This window comes from Excalfactoria chinensis, chromosome 5, assembly GCF_039878825.1.
Source record: "Excalfactoria chinensis isolate bCotChi1 chromosome 5, bCotChi1.hap2, whole genome shotgun sequence".
NCBI lineage: Eukaryota > Metazoa > Chordata > Aves > Galliformes > Phasianidae > Excalfactoria > Excalfactoria chinensis.
Genome location: NC_092829.1, coordinates 4,563,753 through 4,587,733, shown reverse-complemented (window position 1 = coordinate 4,587,733; position 23,981 = coordinate 4,563,753). Strand labels below are relative to the sequence as shown.

At 46.5% G+C, this 23,981-nt stretch overlaps 2 protein-coding genes across 3 annotated transcripts; one reads left to right on the top strand and one right to left on the bottom strand.

The window, feature by feature from the left end:
* Positions 1-4,524: 4,524 nt before the first annotated feature.
* LOC140253525 (inositol 1,4,5-trisphosphate receptor-interacting protein-like 1) lies at positions 4,525-5,979 on the bottom strand. Its single transcript, XM_072339170.1, has one exon. It carries the CDS (start codon positions 5,977-5,979, stop codon positions 4,525-4,527), a length of 1,455 nt encoding a protein of 484 aa, XP_072195271.1.
* A 4,998-nt stretch (positions 5,980-10,977) lies between these two features.
* On the top strand, positions 10,978-23,640 carry LOC140253200 (potassium channel, subfamily K, member 16-like). 2 transcript variants are annotated; one of them, XM_072338666.1, is made up of 5 exons: positions 10,978-11,189; positions 13,211-13,331; positions 14,846-15,012; positions 16,048-16,216; positions 21,517-23,640. In XM_072338666.1, the coding sequence occupies exons 1-5, from the start codon at positions 10,995-10,997 to the stop codon at positions 21,840-21,842; spliced, it is 978 nt and encodes a 325-aa protein (XP_072194767.1). In that variant the 5' UTR covers positions 10,978-10,994; the 3' UTR covers positions 21,843-23,640. The 2 variants fall into 2 exon arrangements, with proteins under 2 accessions (XP_072194767.1, XP_072194768.1); XM_072338667.1 differs by having other exon boundaries at positions 10,983-11,189; positions 16,051-16,216; positions 21,517-23,254.
* Positions 23,641-23,981: the final 341 nt, after the last annotated feature.

Genomic DNA, 23,981 nt, shown 5'->3' with positions numbered 1-23,981 from the left:
AAGAAGCGTTTCCGAGCTTTTCAGTAAACACAAGAAATGCAGGAATCCATCAGAATAAAAGCAGAAGAAAAATGTGAATTTTCCTTGTACAGGATTTTAGGGTTTGGCATGAAAGGAAATACTGGGTTGTCCCAGGATATCAGTATAAATTCTGCCAACTGAGCAGGTGACATCCCTCCATCTAAATACTCTCCAGTTGCTCTTTCTCCTCCATGGGACTACCAACTGCCATTACAAGTGAGAGCCCTTCTCTGGCCTTTGCTTTCAGCAAGGACCCAGCCTGGGCACACCTTGATTTCCCTATCTAAGTATGTTAGATTTACACAGGCACAAACAGTGATGGCTGGCAAGCTCAATGAGCCGCTGATGCATTACAGCTTAGGTTTCAGCTTTCCTCCTTTGTATCATCAGAGCCCTCCAGTGGAAGCTTGGCTCACAAGTGGGGAAGACTGACTTTCATCAGCTAAATACTAACAGGCTGCCCAAAAGGCCTTTTGCCCCACCTAGTGTCTCCGTGTGGACAAGAGACTAAATACAGAAGCAGTTTTCCCATTTGTGGTATGAGAACATGGACCAGAGCAGTGCCAGCAGAAGCAGCCATGAACAGCAATGGATGCTGAGGCCTGGTGACAAATTTAACCTGAGTGCCTGTGAGAGGTGACGATATGAGATCCTCACAACCACCCTGCTGTGTAGATTTGCCCCCTAGGCCTTCTCTCTGGCCTCAACATGCCCATTTTCTCAGCTGAGTGTCACCCAGAGGAGAAGTCCTCCTCCAGGCGACCTCCTCCCAGAGGAGGACTTCTCACCTGGGTGACCCAAGAAGGCCCACAGCCGAACAAACCATAAACCTTCACCCAAATCTTACACTCAGGCACCACCAAACAGCTCTGAAAGCACTCAGCAGCGAACAGACCTCTGTGTGAGAAACAGTGATTACTGAGACACATCAGAGCAACAGCAACGTGCAATGTGTGCTGCGGGACCAGCTCAGACCTGCAGCTGGGGAGGCAAGAGAAATGATAGGGAGATTATTTATTGGGGACGGAGCCAAAAAAAAACATCCTCCAGGCCTAAGTGTTTCATTTGTTCCACTGCTAAAGAGAAGTCACCACTAATGACAGGATGAACAGCTCCACAAAGCATATGCTATGGAGCCAAAGGTCCTCATTACAGTGAAAGCTGTAATTGCAGAGCAGGGCCTGAACAACCATTACCTGTGCTGCTGTGGGTGCTGCATGCATTCCCCAGGCAGTCTGGACACACCGAGGTGCAGCCATGGTCACCACACGGCGGGGAGCTGCTTCTAATAGGGACGTGGAGATTCAGACTGAAAGCATGAATGTCCATGCTGCAGTTCAAGCCTCAGGCTGCAGGGAATGCCTGGCCCTGTCACTGCTGCAGGAGGGCAGCCCCAGCAGAAGTAGTGGAGCAGGGAAGGCAGGCGACCGTTATGGCTGTCTGAGGACCTGCAGCTTGAACTGAGGGGAAAGAGGGAAATGTACAGCAGCTGTTTCTTTGATTGTAGAATCACAAGGTTGGAAAGGACTTAGAAGATCATCTAGTTCAACCGTCCTCCCAGCCACTTTGCCCCAAGCCTATAGTGCTGCATGGGGTTATTGTGGCCCAAGTGCCAGACCCAGCACTTGGCCTTGGTGAACCTCATTCCATTCACCTCAGTCCAGCCATCCAGCTTATCTAGATCTCTCTGAAGGGCCTCCCTACCCTCAGGCAGATCCACACTACCTCTCAGCTTGGTGTCATCTGCAAATTTACTGAGGGTGCACTCAATCCCCTCATCTTGGTCATCAATGAAGATATTAAACAAGATGGGCCCCAGTACCAACCCCTGGGAGACACCACATGTAACAGGTCACCAGCTGGACATAGTTCTACTAACTACTACTAGCCATTGGGCACGACCCTCTAGCCAGTTCCTCACCCAACGAAGAGTATACCTGTCTAGGCCATGGGCAGCCAGTTTCCCCAGCAGAACACTGCGAGAGACAGTGTTAAAGACTTTGCTGAAGTCTATTTATACTATTTCAACAGCCTTTCCCTCATCTACCAGCCTGGTCACCCAGTCATAGAAGGAGATGAGGTTGGTCATGCATGACCAGCCTTCCATAAACCTGTGCTGGTTGGGCCTGATCCCCTGGATGCCACGCACGTGCCGTGTGATTTCACCCAAGATGATTTGCTCTGTAGTTTCCCCCAGTACTGAGGTCAGGCTGACCTCCCATTGGCAAGCCTCCAATCCTCCTGGACCTCTTCAGATAACTAGGAGCGATGGTAGATGGCAGAGAGCCGCATGATATGGTGATCCCTTCTGTTGATACAAAATGCAAGAAAACAAGTGGAGCCATCACTTGGGCTACAAGTTAGGTCACTGCAAAGATAAGGGGTTAATCCATTAATGCATTGCAAAAGACAGGGTTGAGTGAAACACAGCCATGGAGTGAAAGACCTGGCTGGCTGAGGGTGCACTCGATGTCATTGTCTGTCATTGATGAAGATGTTGAAGAGCACCGGTCCCAGCACTGACCCCTGAGGACAGCACTTGTGACCAGCCTCCACCCTGACACAGATCCATTAATCACAACCCTCTGGTTGCGTCCAGCCAACCAATTCCTGATGCATCAAACAGTCCGTCCTTCAAATCCACACCTCTCCATTTTAGAGAGAAGTATGTGGTGAGGGACCATGTCAGAGGCTTTTCAGAAGTCCAGGTAGATGACATCCATCAGCCTTCCCCGTCCTCTGAAGCCATCACTCCATCTTAAAAGTCCACCAGATTGGTCAGGCAAGATCTGCCCGTGGTGAAGCCATGTTGGCTGTCTCGAATCACCTCTTTGTCTCAAATGTCCCTTAACACAAGCTTCTAGGAGGATCTGCTCCATGATCTTCCCAGGCTCAAACGTGAGGCTCACAAGCCTGTAGTTCCCCGGGTCTTCCTTTCTCCCTTTCTTAAAAATGGGAGTCATGTTTCCCTTTTTCCAGTCACTGGGTACTTTACCAAACAGCCATGATTTTTCTAATATGATGAAGAGCGGCTCAGCAACCACATCAGCCACTTCTTTCAGAACCCTAGGATGGATATCATCTGGCCCCATGGACTTATACATGTTCAGTTTCACGAGGAGGTCTTGGACTCGTTCCACTGTTACAGTGGGACAGAACCCACTCCCCACACCCTCACCTCATGGTCCTGGCAGACATGGGAAACTGGACCACCCATGAAGACTGAGGCAAAGCACTCATTGAGTACCTCAGCTTTTTCTGTGTCAGGAAACCAGCTCTCTGTTACATTTCACCAGAGGGGGAACACTCTCCTTGGCCTTGAATGCCTCCAGGGATGGGGCATCCACAACCTCCTTGGGCAACCCCTTCCAGTGCATTACCACCTGGGTGAAAATCTTCTGTGTGAAAAAGATGGCAAAACACTGCTGTGGAAGATGTGTGGAGAGCACCTGACCCCAGTTTCAAGAGGATTTTGCCAAGCTGCTGGCGTAGGCAAACGGGACTCTGGTCAGTTTTCATGTCATGGAAGAAATGGCCTTTAGTTCCACCAAAAGAAGGGCACTCGTACTGCTGCTTTTGTTTGTTTTTAAATGTTTATTAAATTCTATTAAAACATATTAAATATAAAATAATAAAATAATAAATAATAAAATAATAAAAATAAATAAATAAATAAATAAAATAATAAATAATAAAATAAAAAATAATAAAGTAATAAATAATAATAAAAAAAAAAATTTCTATCTACATTAACCATATTTTCAGTGTGGCCGGAGACAATTCCTCTTCACTCCATGTGGCCCCGGCATCTAAAAGTCCGGACTAACATGTCATATGTAGAAATGCCGGTGGCTACCAGGATAGGGGTCTCTGTCTCCTGGCTGCTCGGATAGATGTCTTCATGGTCTTGCTATACTCCAAATGCTGCCTTAAGTAAGCAGCTTCTTTTGAAGTCCATCAGACATAGCCTGCTATAGCGGCTATTTCCCAAAGAAGTATGTCTCTGCTGCAGCACATCTCTGTGGCCTCCTCGTGCTGCTGATAATGACAGCCCCAGCCTACTCAAAGGACAGAAATGTGTCCAAGTCCTCATGCTGTACCCCGAGCCTGAGCTCAATCCAGATGACTCTGCAAGAGGTGGTTGTCAGCCGGAGCTTGCAGAAGCAGACGGAGGGCTGCAACTCGTGCTGCACTGTTGACAGTTGAGGCATGGCTATCCAGACTTCTCTCACCAGTTCCTGGAATCAGGTTGCAGTTTTCTCCATATCCTGGAGTTTGTAGGAGGCTGAGCATCTCCTCTCTCCCCAGATGGTCCTCAGGGTGGTGGAGGAAGGACAGCATTGTTTCACACCAGCTGCTCCCTCATGCATATTCATCTCAGCACTCTGGCTACTGCACTGTTGGTTTGTTCTGGAGAAAACATTTGGGAGCAATTCCCACTGCCTGCTGAGTGGTGTCTTCTCCACGTCCAGAGTGCTCGTCTGTGGGACAAGTGGGTGTCTCTCATTTCCCATAGATCAGCAGGCTTGCGAGCCGATCTTGCAGCTCATCCACCTCCTCCAGCGCCTGTTCATGACTGTCTGGATCCTGCGACAGGTACTGGAAGAGGTTGAGCGGTTGGGATGCTCGGAATTCCTGCGGCAAGATAATCTCTGCAGGCACGTCCTCATTTCCTATGAAGAAATGGTTCAGACATTTCTCCTCCACGCAGCCTCGCAGGTAGTGCAAGATGTCATCCATCCGCTGCAGAAAATACCTCCCATGCCAGCTTTCCAAAGGGATGGCAGTCAGGAGCTGCATGAGCACGGTCTTCAGTTCATAGGTAGAAAAGTTGAGGCCCGCCAGGATATAGGCACCCACTTGCATATATCTGACATAGAAATTGCTCTCCTTGGCATGGGCGGCTACGTGCTGGAAGAACTTCACCTCTGCCACCGCACAACACTGTGGCCAGGTCGTGCTGGGAATTTCACCAGCCTCTATCTCCTGGCTGCTCAGAAAGATGTCTGTATTGTCTTGTTGGACGCCAAACAATATGTTAACGAGGAAGACTTGTTTGTGAAAATCTCTCACATGAAGCCTGCAGGAGCGGCCGGTCTCCTCCACATAAAGTCTGCACTCTTCTGGCAAACGCATGCGATCCCAGGCATCTTTGATCAGTGCCTGGAACCAGTGGGCTGTCTTCTCCGCATCTAGGTAGGAGTCAGTGCAGAGCTCCTGTAGGAGGCTGGGGCTCTGATTTCCCAGCTCTTCCTTGGAGGTGTGGAGGAAGCACCGCATACCCATCTGCTGCTCCCTCCCACACGTGCATTCCAGATCTACACGGATACGGGAGTTCCCTGCTGGCAGCTCTTCTGTGGTGCCCAGATCCAGGTGGAAAACGTGCCCATGGGGAGCCATCAGTGGCACAAGCAGGCAGAAGACAGGTATGTTCTCAGCAGGATACCAGCCTTCATAGACACTGCCCACCCCAATGGGGCGCTCCGGTACTGGATAAAAAGTATCTACCAAGATGTGTTGGCAGATATCGATGAGGCCACTGAACAGCAAATGTACTTGCCTGCAGTTGGTTTGATGGGTTCCTATTGGCCAGAGCAAATCAGCAAAGAGAACATCCTCCTGCTGCTGCTCTGGCTCCTGCTGCTCCATCTTACTCTCCTCGTCAATGCTACTTTGAGCGTCCTGGAACTTTTTATGGATAATCTGTGCGAACCACAACAGAAGAACGAAAAGTAAAAGGACATTCCAAATTTTCCAATAGGATAATGGAGAGAACAGCAGGGCTCGAAAGCCCATCCTGCTCTTCTCCAAGTTCTCAATGTACAGCAACTGCTGTGTCATCTGCTCTCGCAGAAACACCTCACGCTGACGCATGCGTTCAAGTGTTTCTGCATCCAATACATCGCCAACAAAAGCCACTCTCTGCGCCAACAAGGCGAAGAAAAACGCCAAAGCCATGATCTGAAAGAGAGGAGAGAGGGGAGGTCAGTGGGGCTGGGTGGGAGCTTGCGCACGGCTGGGGGAGCGGGGCCGGGAGCCGGAGCCCCTGGGCTCAGTTAGGAGAGGGGCTGAGGGAGCTGGGAGGCAGCGGGGGCTGAGGCCGGCGCTGCTGCTGACTGCCCCGAGAGCCGCTCACAGGCTCCCCTGAGCGCTCGCTGCCGGCACTGCAGGCTCCCAAAGCCCTCGCGGGCCGCTGTTTGCGCCCGGCCCAGCACAGCCTTCCCCCTGCTGCTGCACTCACCGCTGGCCCAGGCCAAAGTGGAGCAGCGCTGCCTGCTGATGGCCTCGATGCCAGCCCCGCATTGTGACGCACGGTGACGTCACAGACGCCTCGCATTGTGACGCACTGTGACGTCACCGGCGCCCCAGCCCCACCCTTCGGCCCCCCTCAGCTGCCCTGGGCCTCCATGGCCGCGGCTGCTCTGAGGCACGTGGCCGGACTGAGCTCCCAAGGAGACAGCGATCTCTGTGTGTACATCTCTGTTAAACCCCGTGGGATCTCAGAAGCTGATGCATTAGTTCCAGCAAAAGAAGGGCATTTATACTGCTGTTTTTGTTTGTTTGTAAATGTTTACTAAAATTTATTAAAACATATACATCGATGCAATCGTTTTTTTCTGATCTACATTAATTATATTTTCATTGTGGCCGAAGACAATTCCTCTTCACTGTGTGTTGCTCACACAAGCCAGAAGTTCTTGCTGGCAACCCATTTTAAACCGTGTCCCCCAAGGGTCGGTACTGGGATTGTCACAGTGTTACCTCTAGATGTCAGTCCGTGATGGGGGCACAGGACTCGGGATTAAAGCGAAAAAAAGGAGTGACACAAGAGGGAAGGAAAAAAAAAAGACGGGATTTGCTGCAGGGCCCGGCCGGCCCAGGGCCACGCACTCCGGGAGTGGGGGAAGGGCAGAGAGCGAGCAGATCGTTCTAACAAAGAGAAAACACAACGGCAGCGATCTGAGGAGGAACGGGAATTTACTAACTGTAACCAAATCAAACAAAACGAGAGAGTACCTCTAAGTACGAGTCAAACCACGACAGAGCAATGCAAGCACGTGCTTTGCTCCGCGACGAGCTGAGATGACCCGAGGCACAGAGCGGCTGCGGTCCGACCCCGAGTAGCCCCTCCTCTATCCTCCGGGAAGCCAAAATGCCCAAAAAGGTTATAACGCGGAACCAGAACTTGAGTTCTGTAACTGCCAGTGCTGTGCGTGATGTTCTGATGTGGAATACTGACAGCAGAAATCACAAAACCACAACAGGCCAGCAGGAGCAGGGAGGTGATCATCCCCCTGTACTCAGCTCTGGTGAGGCCTCACCTTGAGTACTGTGTTCAGTTTTGGGTCCCTCACTACAAGAAAGACATTGAGGCTCTGGAATGTGTACAGAGAAAGGCAACAAAACTGGTGAGGGGTCTGGAGCACGAGTCTAATGAGGTAAAATAGAGGTACTGTTAGTTGCCCAGCCCCATCACCAGCTTTCACCAGAACTAGGTGATCTTAGTGGTCTTTTCCAACCTTTATGATTCTGTGATTCTATGATATTGATAACGTTCTTGGTAAGAGAGATTAACGATGAAAAATCTGTCTCAAACTGGAAGAACTGATAGCAGATACCTGGTTCAGCTGCTGAGGGCCAATTGAACATGTGCTTAGAAACAAATAGTGAACAACTCAAGAGCTCTTTGAGACCGCAAAGCAGCAAGCTGCAGGACAGGATCTCCCTTTAAGGGAGAGTTGCCTCTCGATGTTATGCCTGTGCTGAGATCCCTCACACCTTGACATCAAGATGCTTTTCCAATCCGGATCGGTGGGAAGTGACTCATGGTTTGTTTTAGGCTTTGTTAGTTTTGCTAACTAGATGCATACTCTTAGATGATTATGCACATGTGATCCCTTACACAAGGAGTGGGTTCAGCCCCACCTGGGCTCTGTACCTCCATGGTTCAAGGAGTTTAGAAAGCAAGGGTGTCCATTCTGAACCTTGTGACTCAATGGGAGAACATCCTGTATGAGTGTGTTTAACCCTACCCTCTACACAGTAGATAACCATGTGTATCCAGTCATCTCATACCTTGTGAAGCTGCTGTTAAACCACTACATTATGTCCTCATTAAACCAATGAAAACATTCCCGATTCTCTCTTATGTATGAAATGCATAGTAGAGTTGCCTCCATCCATGATGTTTTCTTCATTCGTGGAAATCCTTGACAGTTGATAGTTATCCACAGGAATTTGGCTTTGCAATCCTAAACAGCAAACAAGGAAATCTGAAGGGCTCTGCTGAAGAAAGCTTTCGCGTAAGTGTGTAATAAGCTGGCAGAAGATCACAGAATGAAAAACAAAGAGTCGTGCCAGGGGACTGAATGTACTGACCACAGATATGAGCACAGATATTTATAGAAGAATGGTAAGAAAGTGTAAAAATTAGGGTCATGTAATAGTTTTAGTTCTAAGCACAATAGGAAGTACAACTGCTGTCCCATGACAGTGTACTTCTGTGGCAACTGATAGCATTTTCCATTAATCTGGAGTTCATTTCAGGCTATAATCAGCCTGAGGACACTGAATGCATGAGGTTGTAGCAAGAGAACTAATGCCATATGTAGAAAAAGGGTATGGCTGCACAGTGGGTATGATGGGATCAGAAGGGAGCAAGAGCAGATCTGCAATTGGGCTGTACCAGCACGTTGTGTCCCAGACAGGAAATGCTCCCTGCCCTCCATTAGCACCGGATCTCACTGCATGGATTTCCCTGCAATGGATTGTGTAAATAATGCAGTTGTGAGAAGTCGGCATCACTTCTCTTTCCCTGGTCCCATAACTGCGTCACTGCTCTGTCCTGGTACTGGAACAAAAAATATTAACTACCTTACCAGACATGCAACCTTCATAATTACCAGGGTCCTGGCCAGTCCCTCCAAGGCTTCCGCTCACCCTGCCAATAGCCCAAGAGCCCATTTCAGCCTAAGTGTACTTAAGCTCAATCCAGGGCTGTCAGTCAGCCTGCACTAATAGTAAACATTCTATATTCTCCAAGTCTCAATTGGAGCCTGGGACCCAGGTAGAAGGAGGAGAACAGATCAGTTGAATGACTGGTGTGTTGGTGGTGTCACACTCAAAGTTTTAGGTTCCGTGATTGAGGAGATGGAAGCCAAAGGGCAATTAGAAAATTGTGACATGATTGTTATCATGAAAACACGGTGGGGCAAATTACACAACCGGGACACTAAAATGGAGGGTTAAAAGCTTTTTAGATGAGATAGGCAGGGCAGAGGGGCAGAGAGTTGCCCTCTATGCTAGGAAGTGGGTAGATTGTGAAGAGCTGTCTCTAAAAAACAGCCATGATCATATTGAGAATCCAAGATAAAAATGAGGAACTACCAAACCAATAAAGGGGAGGGAGCATGAGAACATGGCTCCCTTACCCGCCCTGATTAAACAACTGCAACTGAATTCAGAACTCTCAGTATCTTCTATGAGATTCATGTTTTTCCTTCTATCGTACTGAGGAAAGAATCCTTCTCTGCTATCTGCATGTCTGCAGTCTGTAGAGGAGGAAAGACTGTGTTTGCATATGTAATGGTGTTTCACTGATCTCACAGAGCTGGGAGTCTGAGAGACATGAAAAGGTAAAGCTGCAGGTGCTCTTATTTATATAGAAGCAGATGAGATCTGAGGAAGAAACACACCTTCAACACTCTGTAGATTCAAAAGAAATGAAAGGAAGTGCGACGTATCCGGTTTCTCCAAAGGCTTTTCCAGTAACTTCAATGAAAATCCTTTCATTTTTAAGGTGTTGCAGAGCTACTTGCTTTCATTCATAGTTTTCCTGTTTTCCTCTGAGGTAAAACAGATTTATGTGTGAAAGGACAACCTGCACTTGACAGAGTGGAGCCATCTGCCGCTTCTTGTTTACATCAGCTCCATGAAACCAGCCTCCAAGCCTCTCCATTTTCTTCTATGTGCTGATCCCAGTATGACTATTCTGTAATGAATTCTTCCCTGACATTGCAGGGTCACAGAAGTGACCTCAGCAGGTCCAACCCTTTTGCTCAACACTACATCAGCTCCGTGGTCAGACCAGGTTGCTCAGGATTTTATCCAACTGGGTCATAGAAAACACAGAAATGGAGGTTGCACAGCCCCTCTGGATCCTCATGTTGTTTTCCTCAGAGCTGCTCCTCAGTTAGTCAGTCCTGTATCCTTGCAAGGGGTTCCACTTGGGACACGACTTTGCACTGATCTTTGCTGAATTTAATGAAAGGGGGTGTAAGAAAGAAGGAATCAGACTCTTCATCAGGGTCTGTTATGACAGGGCAAAGAGAAATGGTTTCAATCTAAAAGAGAGGAGATTTAGATTGGATGTAAGGAATACATTTTTTACAATAAGCATGGTGAGGCACTGGCACAGGTTGCCCAGAGAAGTGGGGGATGCCTCGTCCATGGAGACACTCCAGATCAAACTGGAGGGGGCTCTGAGCATCTGATGGAGCTGTAGGTGTTCCCGTTCATTGCACAGAGTGGGACCTGATGGCCTTTTAGGGCCCCTTCCAACTCTGTGGACAGTCTTCACCTGTTCCCAGAGCCTCTGGTGAGTGTTCCTGGAGCAGGAGGAGATGATGGCCACCTGCCAGCTCCTCACATCCTGACTCATTTTTCCTGAGAACTCAGCAAGTCAGAATTTCACAGACAAGAGGAAATCCCTGAGCAGCATGCAGCCCAGAGAGTGGAAAGTTGGTAGGTTTTTTTGGTCTTTGTTTTGTTTATTTGCATTTATTTTTTTTAAATTTTCTTTTTTTATCTCCCAGCCTCCCCAAGAGTGTATTTGGCAGCTCCTTGTCCCTGTCAGCTCAAGATCCCAGTGGAAATAGCAGCTGGGAGGGCTCTTCCTGCCTAGGGGAGGCTCCGCAGGAGTTTGTGGGATTTACCAATCTCCACCTCTCTGTCCGTGTCCTTCACCAAGGGCCATGTGCAGTGGCAAGCTGCAGACAGGTTTGCTGGTGGGCAGCTACTTTGTCTATTTGCTGGTGGGTGCAGCCGTGTTCCAGGCTCTGGAGAGGACCGCCGAACAGCAGCAGAAAATGGCGGCTGCCCAGATGAAGGAGGCTTTTCTGCAGAATTTCACTCACCTGACAGTGGCAGAGATGGAGCAGTTTATGAAGGTGGGTGCCGGCCCCCGTGGAAGCCTTTTCTTCTGCCCATTTCCCCATCAGATGTTATTTCCTATTCAGCCTTGCTGCAAAGATAACTCTCTCTGTGTTCCTGCTGCTGTGTTCACGTGGATTATTTTTGCAAACCCCAAACCCGTTCCCTGGTTTAAGGAGGCAGATCATACTGATCTGTACACAAATACAAGTTGCTGTGGTGCGATCAAATGCTGTGTGTCAGCTATTAACACCCCCTGCTCCAAGATGGCCCAGCTCTTTGGGTTTGTGCCTCCTGCTGGTACTTTCAGTGGGGCTATGGTGGCACAGCAGGAGAAATGAGGCTGTCTGAAAACAATGGAGATGGTTGCCACACACAGTGGTACCAAAGGCAGCAGAAGAGAACAGCATAGCGAGGTCTGAAATAATCTGTTGGAGGAAAAGAAAGATGCTTAAATTACTACAAGCAGCATAATATAGTCAGGGTTTACTTCTAGAAGACGCTGGGGGTTGGAACTTGATGATATTTAAGGTCCCTTCCAACTCAAGCCATTCTGTGATTCTGAGCTGCAGAAGTTAAACAGGGAGCACAGTCAGGAGAAAGGAGTTTGTGGTCACAGCACGGGAAACTGAGATTGACTACATTTCTCACTCCATCATAGGTATTTCCTAGATGCATTTGCTACAGTGCAAAGTAAACAGGGATTGTAAATAGCCTTGCAGGAAGCATGTCTGCATGGGAAAGTAATGGAGCTCTTAGTGAGCATGTTTTGAGGATAAGGAGAGAACGGGGAGAACCCCTGTTTTTAGAAATGCAAGCAGTGACTCAGCCCAGAGTTCATGTGTGCATGGATCCCCTTCATCGTGGGTTTTATTTTTGGAGGGGGAAATGGGTGGGAGAGAAGAATAAATAGATAAAAGAACTTCTTCAAGACAATGAAATCCTTGTGCAAGGGCTGCCAAATGATTTATGTTAGCCTTGACTTCCTGGGACTGTCGTAAAATGGTGAGGGAGGAGGAGTTAAAACCTTCGTGGTGCAGTTTATTCCATCTAATGCCTTGTCTTTGCTGGGGCTCAGCCTTGGATTTTGTTTCTGCTGTTTCTGTAGAAACCAGTCTGCATTCCAGATATCCGGATCAATGTCCTCTGCTTGCTGAGGCAGGGCCACTCGGATACTGGGGTTTTTCTTGTTTTTATTCTTGTTTTTTTTAAGCCTCGGAAAAATCAGCATCATTTTGATTGAAATCCACAGAAAGAAGGGGAATAAAAATGCACAGAGTTATAGGTGATAGGGCTTGAAGGGCTTGGGATATAATGCCTTGCCCCAGGACAGTCTCAACTCAACCCAAGCCTTCTCTAACAGGTGTTCATTGAACCTCATCTCAAAGGCTGCATTGTCAATATTGTGCATGTGGTTCATGCATGCCCCTTGCAGAACGGTGTATGTGTCAGGCTGGATTCTGACTGTAGTTCCATGAGCATTAATGCTTTGCAAACCAGTGACTTTATAAATATGTAGCTGCAATGAGACTACAGCCTTAAAATCACATTTTGTCTCACGTATCCAGTCGTAACTCACTGATGCCTACACGCAGGTGAGCAATTAGATCCCAGCTGCACCACTAAAATCTCAAGGGCAAGCTCAAAATCAGGCACCCCATCAGTTCAACCAGTGGGCTGCTTTGTTCTACTCTATCTTCTGCACATCGTTTTTATTTCCCCGTCAAGTACTCAGCCTGCAAGAATCGAGGTATTTAGGGGTGAACTTCAAGTCAAAGCAAACAAGTTCTCCTAAAAGCCATAAGAGCACTCAACATAACCACAGGGCAAAAAACAAACTTTCAAAACCACTGGCTGACTGCCACCTTAACCTTGGCAGCAAAGGTGTGAATGGTGTTAGAGCATTAATGAAAACAAAGTGAGTGGCATTTATATGAAAGGAGCAGCAGTTGTCTTAATCTGTAATATTCGTTCAGCAAAGGCTTGAGAAAAGCAGTTGTGTTGATTAAAGTAATAATAATAATACCTTCCCTTCCAGAACCTGACCAAAGCAATTCAGAATGGAGTATACCCTATTGGAAATGAATCACAGACTGAAAACAGCAACTGGGATTTCAGTAACTCCTTCTTCTTTGCAGGCACAGTGGTCTCCACAATAGGTCTGTTCTGTGATTTCCATACGTGTGTGTGTGATGCTTATCTCTGCTTACTAGGACCTAAGCTTTCAACTATAGAAAGTGCAGTCCCTTATTGGCTTGGATGGGAAGCAGCTACTGACATGGTCCTGAGACCTCACTGATGCCCAGATCTTTGTGTTTTACTTTGAGTTTTAAAATACCAATAGTCTTTCATTTTGTGTTGTTTGTTTTTTTTTCCTGTCACGGGTTACCTAGATTTACCTGTACCACTTGTTTCTCCTTTTCAAGCCACTCATTAAAATCTTGTTCTGCTGCCAGTTGGGGGTAGAAGATTCAACTTTCCAACATCTGACTTTTATTCTATGGTCAAACAGGCTTTACATCTGGGAGTGGTGTAAAGCATAAAAGAACAGTAGGAAATAAATAAATGAACTTTGCTGGGAAGGAAGAAATGAGAAGAGGGAAGGCAGTTCCTAAGACTTTTAGACTGCTCCTTCAAGCTGTTCTGACCGTCCCTGTGGCTGCTTGCCCCTACCTGTCTCTTTCTTTCCCTCAAATATGTATCCCCAAAAGTAAAGTCCTGCAGAGGTCTGTTAGTGAGGGGCTTCTACCCATCTTCACCCATCTTGGCTTTGCTGTCATGAAAATGCAGTATTTGTGCAACAGGAAGCACAAAACAGCTCAAGCATCTGAGTCTTAGCAGCCAATAAATCACTCAGTTGTTTTATTTGTCTTCTCCCCGAAGGAAAACATGCAGTTTTCCAAGTAATGGATTTCTTGAGTTGAACTGTGCTCTGGAAAGTGCTTTTTCTCATGGTAAGGATAAAATAAGGACATACACAAAGTACGGAACTCTTGCACTTAAAGATATACCTCATGGGGTCTAAGAGTAGCAAAGGCTACAGTCCATTAAAGGACATGTTTGGAGTTCTGCAGCTGTTGTTCCATTACTTATCTAAATCCTCTTTTAATAGAATTTGAAGAAAATTATCTCTCTGGCATGAATGAATTGACTACCAGTAAGGTCTGGGTTAATTAGTGCAAGCTACTGCAATGCACCCTACACTGTCTCCAGGGCTGGAGCCAGTATCTGGACATACCAACCTATTGGCATTCAGCCATGGAGGTCACTAACGCACAGGCATATCTATAAGAAGGCAGATAGTTTGATTCTGGCAAGAGAAACAGCCTGAGACTTTAGACCTGACATCTTCCAGGTGCCCAGCCTTCTGGTTTTTGTCTTCCCATGTATTTGTCACAGGAAATGCGTATTTTCCATAACTGCTTTTAGGTTATGCTTTCATTCCCATTAAGGCTCGGTTGTGAGAACAGCGCTCTGCAGCCCACAGAACATGCAGGATGAATCACTTTTGCTTACTGGTTTTGTCAGAGAAAAGTGAGAGTATGTGGGCTAGGAAGTGCTAGCCACATCTTCTGGAATCAAAGGCAGGCCAGGCATGGCTGTGTGTGTGTGTGACCATAGATTGCTTCAGCTCTCTGGGACATCCCCTCTGACACATCTCTTTTTTTCATAGGTTATGGCACATTATGTCCTAAAACTGCTGGGGGCCAGATCTTCTGTGTCTTTTTTGCTCTCTTTGGAATCCCTCTCAATATTGTTTTTCTGCACCGTGTTGGTAAGATCCTCTCACTGCTGTGTAAAAAGCTGGGGAAGTTCCTGTACGGAAAAGGAATGAGACAGGTAATTGGATTTACTTAGGCACAGTGACATGCTGGTTTCTAGGCTTTTTTTCAAGATACATCCTGGCATTATCCTCTGTTATGTTTGTCCTCATGCTGTGTTGGGCACCGTGCTGGGAAAGGGTAAGAAATATTCTTCCCCTGCAGAGCGAAGCAGACAACACAACTAGAGGAGGTTTTCAGAGAGTGGGATGCATTTTGCCTGTTCATCTAAATAGGGTTTTTAAGCCCAATTCAGCAATCAATGGAGACTGGGAGAGAGAAGGGGAGCTTCCTTACACTTCTTTGGATGCTCATCTCAGGAGCTAATGCTCTAGGGAAGAACCTGCCTCTGTTTCTTGGCACTTCTGAGGTAGATGATCAAACATCTTGAGAGAAGATGTGTTGCAAAGTAGCTGAGCTGTAGGAGTTTCAGTACATGCTGGCTCAGTGCCTAACATGTCACCCCTCCTTATTCATTATGCAGTCCTTTAATCCCTTTCTACCTTTGACTTTTACAGCAAGGAAAATTCAGGCTCAAGTTGCCCATTTGAGCCCAGTTGCTGAAAGGTGAGGAGGCACTTGTAGGGGGCTAGAGGCATGATATCTCTTGTCTGGTTATGCCCCCAGGTTACTTGGAGCTTCTCACATTCTCTCAGTGCTTCTGATGAAGTGAAAATAGCTTTTTTGTGTCTCCTGCTGTGACACTCTTCATTAGGATAAGGCATGAATGCTACAGACAACCCTGATCAAACTGTTAAATATCTTCCTTTGTCTGGCAAACTTAAGTAGAATGCAAGGCTAGACTAGACATAGATTTAGCACAAGCACAAAATATGAAGGCACGAGAAAATACACAACAGCTGCCATTCATTTCCAGACAATGGATACTATTGGATATGGAACACCTGTAATGCATAACTTCCCCATGCTTCAGGGCAAGGCACCATTATTATAGTAGGTATTCCTAGGTGGTCGCCCATTTTGAATGCCAAACATTAAATGTGGCCTGTTAGTGTGTCAGATCATGGTTATAATTTAGTTGTTTCTTTTTCAGAAGAAGATCAAATGTCTGACCCTTCTCTTCTTCCTGGTGACTGGGATCCTAGTGTTTCTGTGCTTGCCATCACTCTTCTTCCAGATAACAGAGGGTTGGTCCTACAGTGAAGGAATTTACTTTGCGTTTATCACCCTCAGCACCATTGGCTTTGGAGATTACGTCGTAGGTAAGGTTGATTTCAGAGAGGAGGTGCAGCAAAGCAGCAGGGTTGCAACTTTAGTTACTGTGGGTTGACTGCACAGGTCACCAATGTACTATAGAGACAAATCAAGTCTGGTCTAATCTTTGACCAGTCTTTGTTTTGTAGGGTTTTGGGGGTAATACTTGACTCTCCAGGACTGTGTGAACTGATGAAAGAATCATAGAATCATAGAATTACTCAGGTTGGAAAAGACCTTGAAGATCATCAAGTCCAACCGCAGCCTAACCAGTAGCCTATCTCTTAAAAAACAACCACAAAACAATACCACAACAACAAACCTCTTCTAAGTCATATCCCTGAGTACCACATCCAAGCGGCTCTTAAACACATCCAGGGATGGCGATTCAACCACCTCCTTGGGGAGCCCATTCCAGTACCTAACCACCCTTTCTGTAAAGAAGTTCTTTCTAATATCCAACCTAAACTTGCCCTGGCGCAACTTGAGGCCATTTCCCCTCGTCCTGTCACAAGTCAGTAGTGAGAATAGACCTGCCCCACTCTCACTGTAAGAACCTTTCAGGTACTGGAAGACAGCAATAAGGTCTCCCCTCAGCCTCCTCTTCCTCAGACTAAACAGCCCCAGCTTCCTTAGTCTCTCCTCATAGGGCTGATTCTCCAAGCCCTTCACGAGCCTCGTTGCCCTTCTCTGGACCTGCTCCAGTACCTCCATGTCCTTCTTGTGCTGAGGTGCCCAAAACTGGACACAGTACTCGAGGTGAGGCCTCACCAATGCTGAGTACAGGGGCAGGATGACTTCCTTAGTCCTGCTCACCACACCATTCCTGATACAAGCCAGGATGCCATTGGCCTTCTTGGCCACCTGGGCACACTGCTGGCTCATATTCAGCCGACTGTCCATCAGCACACCAAGGTCCCTTTCCGTCTGGGAGCTTTCCAGCCACACCTCCCCAAGCCTGTAGGATTGCCTGGGGTTGTTATGACCAAAATGCAGGACCCGACACTTGGCCCTGTTGAAACTCATTCCATTAACCTTGGCCCATCGATCAAGTCTATCCAGGTCTCTCTGTAGTGCCCTTCTCCCCTCAGGCAGATCAACACTCCCTCCCAGCTTAGTGTCGTCTGCGAACTTACTGAGGGTGCACTCAATCCCCTCATCCAAATCATCAATGAAGATGTTAAACAGAAGCGGCCCAAGCACCGAGCCCTGGGGGACGCCACTTGTGACCGGCCGCCAACTGGATTCCACTCCATTGACCACAACTCTCTGGGCCCGGCCATCCAACCAGTTCTTCACCCAGCGGAGCGTGCACCCATCCAAACCACGGGCAGCCAGCTTCTCTACCAGAATGTTATGGGGGACAGTGTCAAAGGCCTTACTGAAGTCCAGGTAGACCACGTCGACAGCCTTTCCCTCATCTACTAAGCGGGTCACCTTGTCATAGAATGAAATCAGGTTAGTCAGGCAGGATCTACCATTCATAAACCCATGCTGACTAGGCCCGATCCCATGGCTGACCTTTAGTTCGTCCATGATGATACCTGAGATTATCCTTTCCATAACCTTCCCAGGCACCGAGGTGAGACTGATGGGCCTGTAGCTGCCAGGATCATCTTTCCGGCCCTTTTTGAAGATAGGCGTCACATTTGCCAGTCTCCAATCCACCGGGACATCCCCAGTCAGCCAAGACTGCTGAAAAATTATGGATAGTGGTTTGGCGACCACATCCGCCAACTCCCTCAGAACTCTAGGGTGCAACCCATCCGGCCCCATGGACTTATAAACATTCAGCTTTCTAAGTAGATCCAGGACCATCTCATCACGGATCACGCAAGGCTCTTTTGGTTCCCCCTTCCCGTCTACCAGTGTAGGGGGCTGCGTTCCCAGGGAGTTACAAGCATAACTATTGAAGACCGAGGCAAAGAAGGTATTAAGTACCTCAGCCTTGTCCCGATCCTCAGTGACCAAGTTGCCCTCAGAATCCAACAAGGGATGGGGATTTTCCTTAGCCTTCCTCTTGGTATTGATGTGTTTATAAAAACATTTACTATTCTCCTTAACCTTAGAAGCCAAGCTCAGTTCTAGCTGCGCCTTGGCCTTCCTAATTTTCTCCCTGCACAGCCTCACTACAAACCTGTAATCCTCATAAGTAGCTCCCCCATTCTTCCAGAGACCGTAAACTCTCTTTTTGTTCTTTAGATCAAGCCAAAGGTCTCTGGTCAGCCAGCCCGGCCTCCTCACCCGTCGGCTCATCTTTCGCGATTTTGGGACAGTCAGCTCCTGCGCCTTTAGGACAATTTCCTTAAAGTATTCCCAACCTTCCTGGGCTCCCACACTCTCCAAAGATACTCCCCAGGGGGCCCTCTCAACCATAGTCCTGAGGAGGTTGAAGTCCGCCCTCCGGAAGTCCAAGGTGGCAGTTCTGCTGACTCCCCTCCGCGGTTCGACAAGGATCGAGAAATCTAGCATTTCATGATCACTTTGTCCCAGACGGCCTCCAACCTTTACATCCCTCACCAGACCATCTCTGTTAACAAACAGCAGGTCCAGAGTTTTGTTTCCCCTCGTCGGCTCCTTCACCAACTGTGTCAGGAAGTTATCTCCCACACACTCTAGGAACCTCCGAGACTGTTCCCTGTCTGCTGTATTGTAATCCCAGCAGATGTCTGGGAAGTTGAAATCCCCCACCAGAATGAGGGGGAGTGACCTAGCGCAGAGTTGTCTAAATGTAATGAAATGGGGTGCTTTGTGGAGCCTAGGAATTTGCACATACAAAACGAAAACAGTTGTGACTGCCATATAAGACACATATCCCTGCTTTAGCCACCTAAGACTTGAGTTCCAGCGCATACAGTAAAGAAATAAATAGTTGTGTTTCAGAAGACAGGGTTTTACACAAGTCCAAAAAGTAGCAACTGTAGTCTCAGGGCAGTGGGAAAATCTACTCATGAAAATCTATGACAAGTGGATCTTAAATAGATACATCACTTTAAGAGCAGCCTTCTTTAGTATCCTCATGCACCACTGGATGCGCTCTGTCTTCCCAAGTTGGGACTTAAGAGCTCCTTTGATGTTAGACTGTTTAAGCTGCACTCCAGCTTGTTGGAGTGCTTCTCAAAACACTTCTGTGACTGCTGGTCAAAATATACTCTGAATGGAATCAGCTTCTAGAGGAAATCCACAGTGAAAACCAGGAGTCAATTGAGTGCCCATGGGAGAAGCAACTGAACACCTGGATTCCTTGAAGAATCAAAGATATCTTCTACAACAACCTGTCCGGCCAGCATCTCTTCAGTACAGGCTTTTCCTCAGCAATGGTACAAAAAGGAAGCTTTGGAGCTAATACTTGAGTGTGTTTTGCAATTACAAGAGCAAGTCATAGCCCCAGAATAACTACTTTAACAGCACTTTCCTCATCTGTAAACATGTTATTGTACAGACACAGTTAGAAGAATTAGATGAGCCTCCCGGCTCTGTGATTTCATCTTCTTTAAGATGACTTAACTGGAGCTGCAATATTTTTTTCCTGCAGTAGTTACCTCAATTGGTGTCAAACAGTGGTGATAAAATGCCTCAAGTTGTGCCAGGGGAGCATTAGGTTGGATATCAGGAAAAATGTCTTTACAGAAAGGATTGTTAAGAACAAGAACAGGCTCCCCAGGGGGGTGGTTGAGTCACCATCCCTGGATGTGTTTAAAAACCTTTTGGATGTGGTGCTCATGGACATGATTTAGCGGAGGGTTGTTATTTAGGGTAGTACGGTTAGGTTGTGGTTGGACTCAATGTTCTTTAAGGTCTTTTCCAACCTGAGCAATTCTATGGTTCTATGATAAGTTTTAATGACACACATCTTCCAAACAAAACAATCAGAATGAATGTTCCTAACAAAACAATCAGAATGAATGTTCCTAATGTTATGTATTTAGAATTGATTACAAATGACAAATGGTTTTGTGCTGGCCTAGTGGAAGAGAACAGGCATGAGTTTATATGCATTGTAGTCATTCTAATTTTTGTAGCTGCTCTACTTCAAGGATGAGATGAAGCCTGTTTTGTATGGGGTAAAAACCTAGGAAGATGACAGTCTTGATTCAGTGTTCACAGCACATGTACACATGGGTGACATTTCTAGGGTGAAACTCCCCTTGGTTTGTGAACCAGCTTCATGCCTTACTGAAGTTCAGCTTTGAGTTAATGCAACGTAGATATTACTAGCTGCTTTGCCAACAGTGTTGAAGTCCTAACCCCACACAATCAGCTTCAGATAAGAGCAGGAAAAGAAATGTTTTACAAGAAGTGTGGCAGCTTCTATACCAACTCAGCCCCAGCAAAAGAAGTAAAACCAGCTCTTGGTTATCTATCCACGAGGACAAATGCTGCCCCATTTCCAAAACTTTGCACGATGAAATCCCAATAGTTGATTTATTTAATGCAAAGCGCTGCAGGACATGAAATAAGATGCCAGCATCCTGATTTCTTCGGGTCAGCTTCAGAATGTGAAATGCTCCACCAAAGTTGTGGTGGCCTCCTTGTCTGTGCATGTTGCCATTATCTCTACTATGTGGATTCACCCTTGACAGTGGCTTGCAACACTCATTAAGCAGCATTACCAAGTTTTCATGCTGATGCCAGGACTGCATCATTTCAACATCATGAGACTAGATGCAGCAGGAATAAATGCTCTCTGAACATTGCTTGTGGACTGATGACATCTGAGCAAACTAATTAAGTGACCCATGCAGAAAAGTGGATGTGTAAGGCTAGGAGATGCTAAGTGGTATCGGCTGCATAAAATAAGCTCCAGTCCACTAGTTTCCAACACAGAAACTTGCCTTTTTGCCAAGTAGTGAGTTCTCATCAGTCATCTACTTTTTTAATGGAGGACGCTCCCAAATCCATTCGGAAGTAAAGTAGGAATTGCAATTTCAATTAAGCATATCTATAATTTAGAGCAATTATCTATCAGGTTATAATCACATTATACAGAATCACAATAACTTGCTTGGAGGCTAATCCACAGCAATCACAGTATATCTTTTTGAGAGACCATCATGTGTGCTAACATATATAAATCTGAAGCCACAAGAGACTGACTCAGCCTGAACCTAAAGCACGTTTTCCTCTGACCTGGAGTACTGCTGTAGTATTTTACATACTGCATGTTGTAGTATCCCATCACAATGAAAGTCACCTTGAAGCATTCAGTGTAAAATACATTAATGAGCCCATTAGGCTTGCCTGCTTTAAACTGCAAGGCCAGTTTAACCTGTTCATTTTCTTTTCCTTTCTCTCCCCCTACCTGCAGGTAAACAACCTGGCAGGATTTATTTTGCCTACTACCGAACGCTTGTGGCCATTTGGATTCTTTTTGGACTTGCCTGGATTGCCCTCCTATTTAATTTATTGACAACGGTTCTAGAAGATACTGAGAAAATAATTGTCAAGGATCTTCATCAGATTGGAAAGGTGGGCGAGGATAATGCAGCAAGCCAACCAAGAAGGTGCTGGCCTGTTCAGTTTATTCCAGAGGAAGAACTAATATCACCACGTGCTGAAGGGGATGCCCAGAAAATGGAGTCATTGGCAGCAGAGGGTGCACAGGAAAATGGAGTTAGTAGCAGCAGGTTCTGAACAAACAAAAAAATGGGGGGAAAAAAATGAATGAGTTTTCTGATAGCCAAAAATACTGGCTACATACTATAACGTGGACGTGTAATTTGTCATTGGAAATTTTCTAGTGCATTATTCTAAAGAAGCTCCCAGGAAATTTAACTTATCCCACCTTTTGCTGAAGTGTGATTGTTCAGAACTCGGGACCTTTAGCTGTACAGAAACACGACATTAATGATGTGAAATTTGTTCCATAGTTGGCAGCTACATTGTGCTAAAACATTACGAGTGCACCCATTTTGTCAGGCTTTTTTAAGGTGCTTCCATGAAAACACAAAGGAGAGGCGTGGTAGAGCTTGCTTCCTGTATTTGGATTTTGCTGCTTGTAAAGAAAAATCACCTCTCGTCTTGGAACTGGCACGTACAAGCTTTTCTGAGTCACTGCACAGTACCAGCACCTTTGGAAGAAGAAGAAATAAGGGTATATAACATAATAGATGCCCTATTTGAGATGTCATATAGGATGAACTGGCATGATCTGAAAGATGTGTTTGAAGGACAAGACATTGGGCTCGGTTTGGAGATGGATGAGCAAGGTTAGAAGAAGGATAGCTGTATTAGAAATGATTAATTCTGCCTGTTCCTGATTTATGCTAAGATGAATAAAGGAAACTTCAGTTCTTATCCCTGCGGCTTTGAAAAACCTTTCTGGTGAACATACAAACTCAACTTTTATAATGATTACATTTCATAAGGATTTTACAAGATCAGAAACTTGTTTGAATGGAAGAGTCCTCACTGCGTCAGAGCCTTGCTTCTGTGTTTGTGTTCCACGGGTGCTATGATGTCATTTAAAAGCAATCCTACTGTGCTGTGCTAAAGTAGCTTTCCAAGTGCTGGTGTTGTCTCGACACTGCCATCTTGCCTTCGACCAGGGAGAAAAGGATGACAAACCTGAGAATGGTGTTTTAGATGTACTGCCATTCAGGCTATCCCTAGGTGAAGATCCCTGCATTCAGATGGGTTGATCGATACTTCAGGTGCCTTGTGTATGTCAAGAGTACAGGAAGACCTTACCATGAATTTCTTGCAGTCCAGAAGCTGGTGGCTCCCATGATGTCCAAGCAAGAGATGGGGTAATGTCTACTTCAGAGTGTGCAAACCTGTCCAAATGCCAAACTCACATCAGCACCCATAAGACCCTCCTGAGGCAGTCCATACATGGAGTGCTGCCTTTTGCTTGGTGCTGAACCTGTCGCTTCACAGGTTTTCACGATGCTGAGTTTGTTTTGTCAGGCAGTGAATAACTGTACGTGGCTAACCATCTGGGTGTTAGTTACAGCAAAACCGACTCTTGCCAGAGCTATTCCTGTACAAAAGGGAGAATAAATTACAGCTGTAAAGCAATTTTAGGCCATAAAGATGCAATCAGCCTTGAACTCGTATCTTATTCAGTCAAACAAAACCACAGTTCTTGCCAAAAGGCCCTGCTGGTTCAAGATCTGGCATGTAGACCCGACCAAATATGTACTTTCTTTCCCTCCACAGATTATTTCCCAGTGTTAGCCTCAAGGCTAACTTCTAATCTAACATCTCTCCTTCTCAGGAAGCCCTTCTGAGGCAGCAGGAATATGAAATGCCCCAAATCAGGGCAGGGTGTCATAGCATGCAGTAGTCCCTCTGCATGTCCCTTGCAATCCCTATGGAAGCTGTTGCTGTCACAGCACAACACCCTGTTCAGGCAGAGAAAACAGACAGATGCTCCCAGACAGAGATCTTGTCACCTCCCCATGTTCTCTCAACAAGCCTTGGCTCATATTATTATTTTCAAAGTGTGTTTTCTTCTTCTAACTGTCTTTTCCCAGTCCTTCCCATGGGGACCATTAGCCCCATCCTCAGTCTAACAGAGATACTATGAGGGCTGGTTTAGAGAGAGGTGATCCTGTATGGAGCTGTGATGGCCACATTGCATGGCCTCTTGTCCCTTCCAGGATGGGTTCCTGGTGTTTGATGTCCCCCAACCTCAAGGTGTGTGCGTCTGTTTCATAGAATCACTCCATAGAATCACTGGATGGTCGCTCCAGTGGGTCTGTGTATGGAGAAAACACAAACACAAGCATTAAGGGAAAAAAAAAGGCACAAAAGCTTTCCCTCGGGAGA

Excerpts from the sequence above, each read along its gene's own strand:
- LOC140253525 (XM_072339170.1), bottom strand. The coding sequence starts at position 5,979 with ATGGCTTTGGCGTTTTTCTTCGCCTTGTTGGCGCAGAGAGTGGCTTTT.
- LOC140253200 (XM_072338666.1), top strand. The coding sequence starts at position 10,995 with ATGTGCAGTGGCAAGCTGCAGACAGGTTTGCTGGTGGGCAGCTACTTT. Across the intron at positions 15,013-16,047 it reads ACGGAAAAGGAATGAGACAG|AAGAAGATCAAATGTCTGAC; the intron begins GTAATTGGATTT and ends TTTCTTTTTCAG. Across the intron at positions 16,217-21,516 it reads CTTTGGAGATTACGTCGTAG|GTAAACAACCTGGCAGGATT; the intron begins GTAAGGTTGATT and ends CCCTACCTGCAG.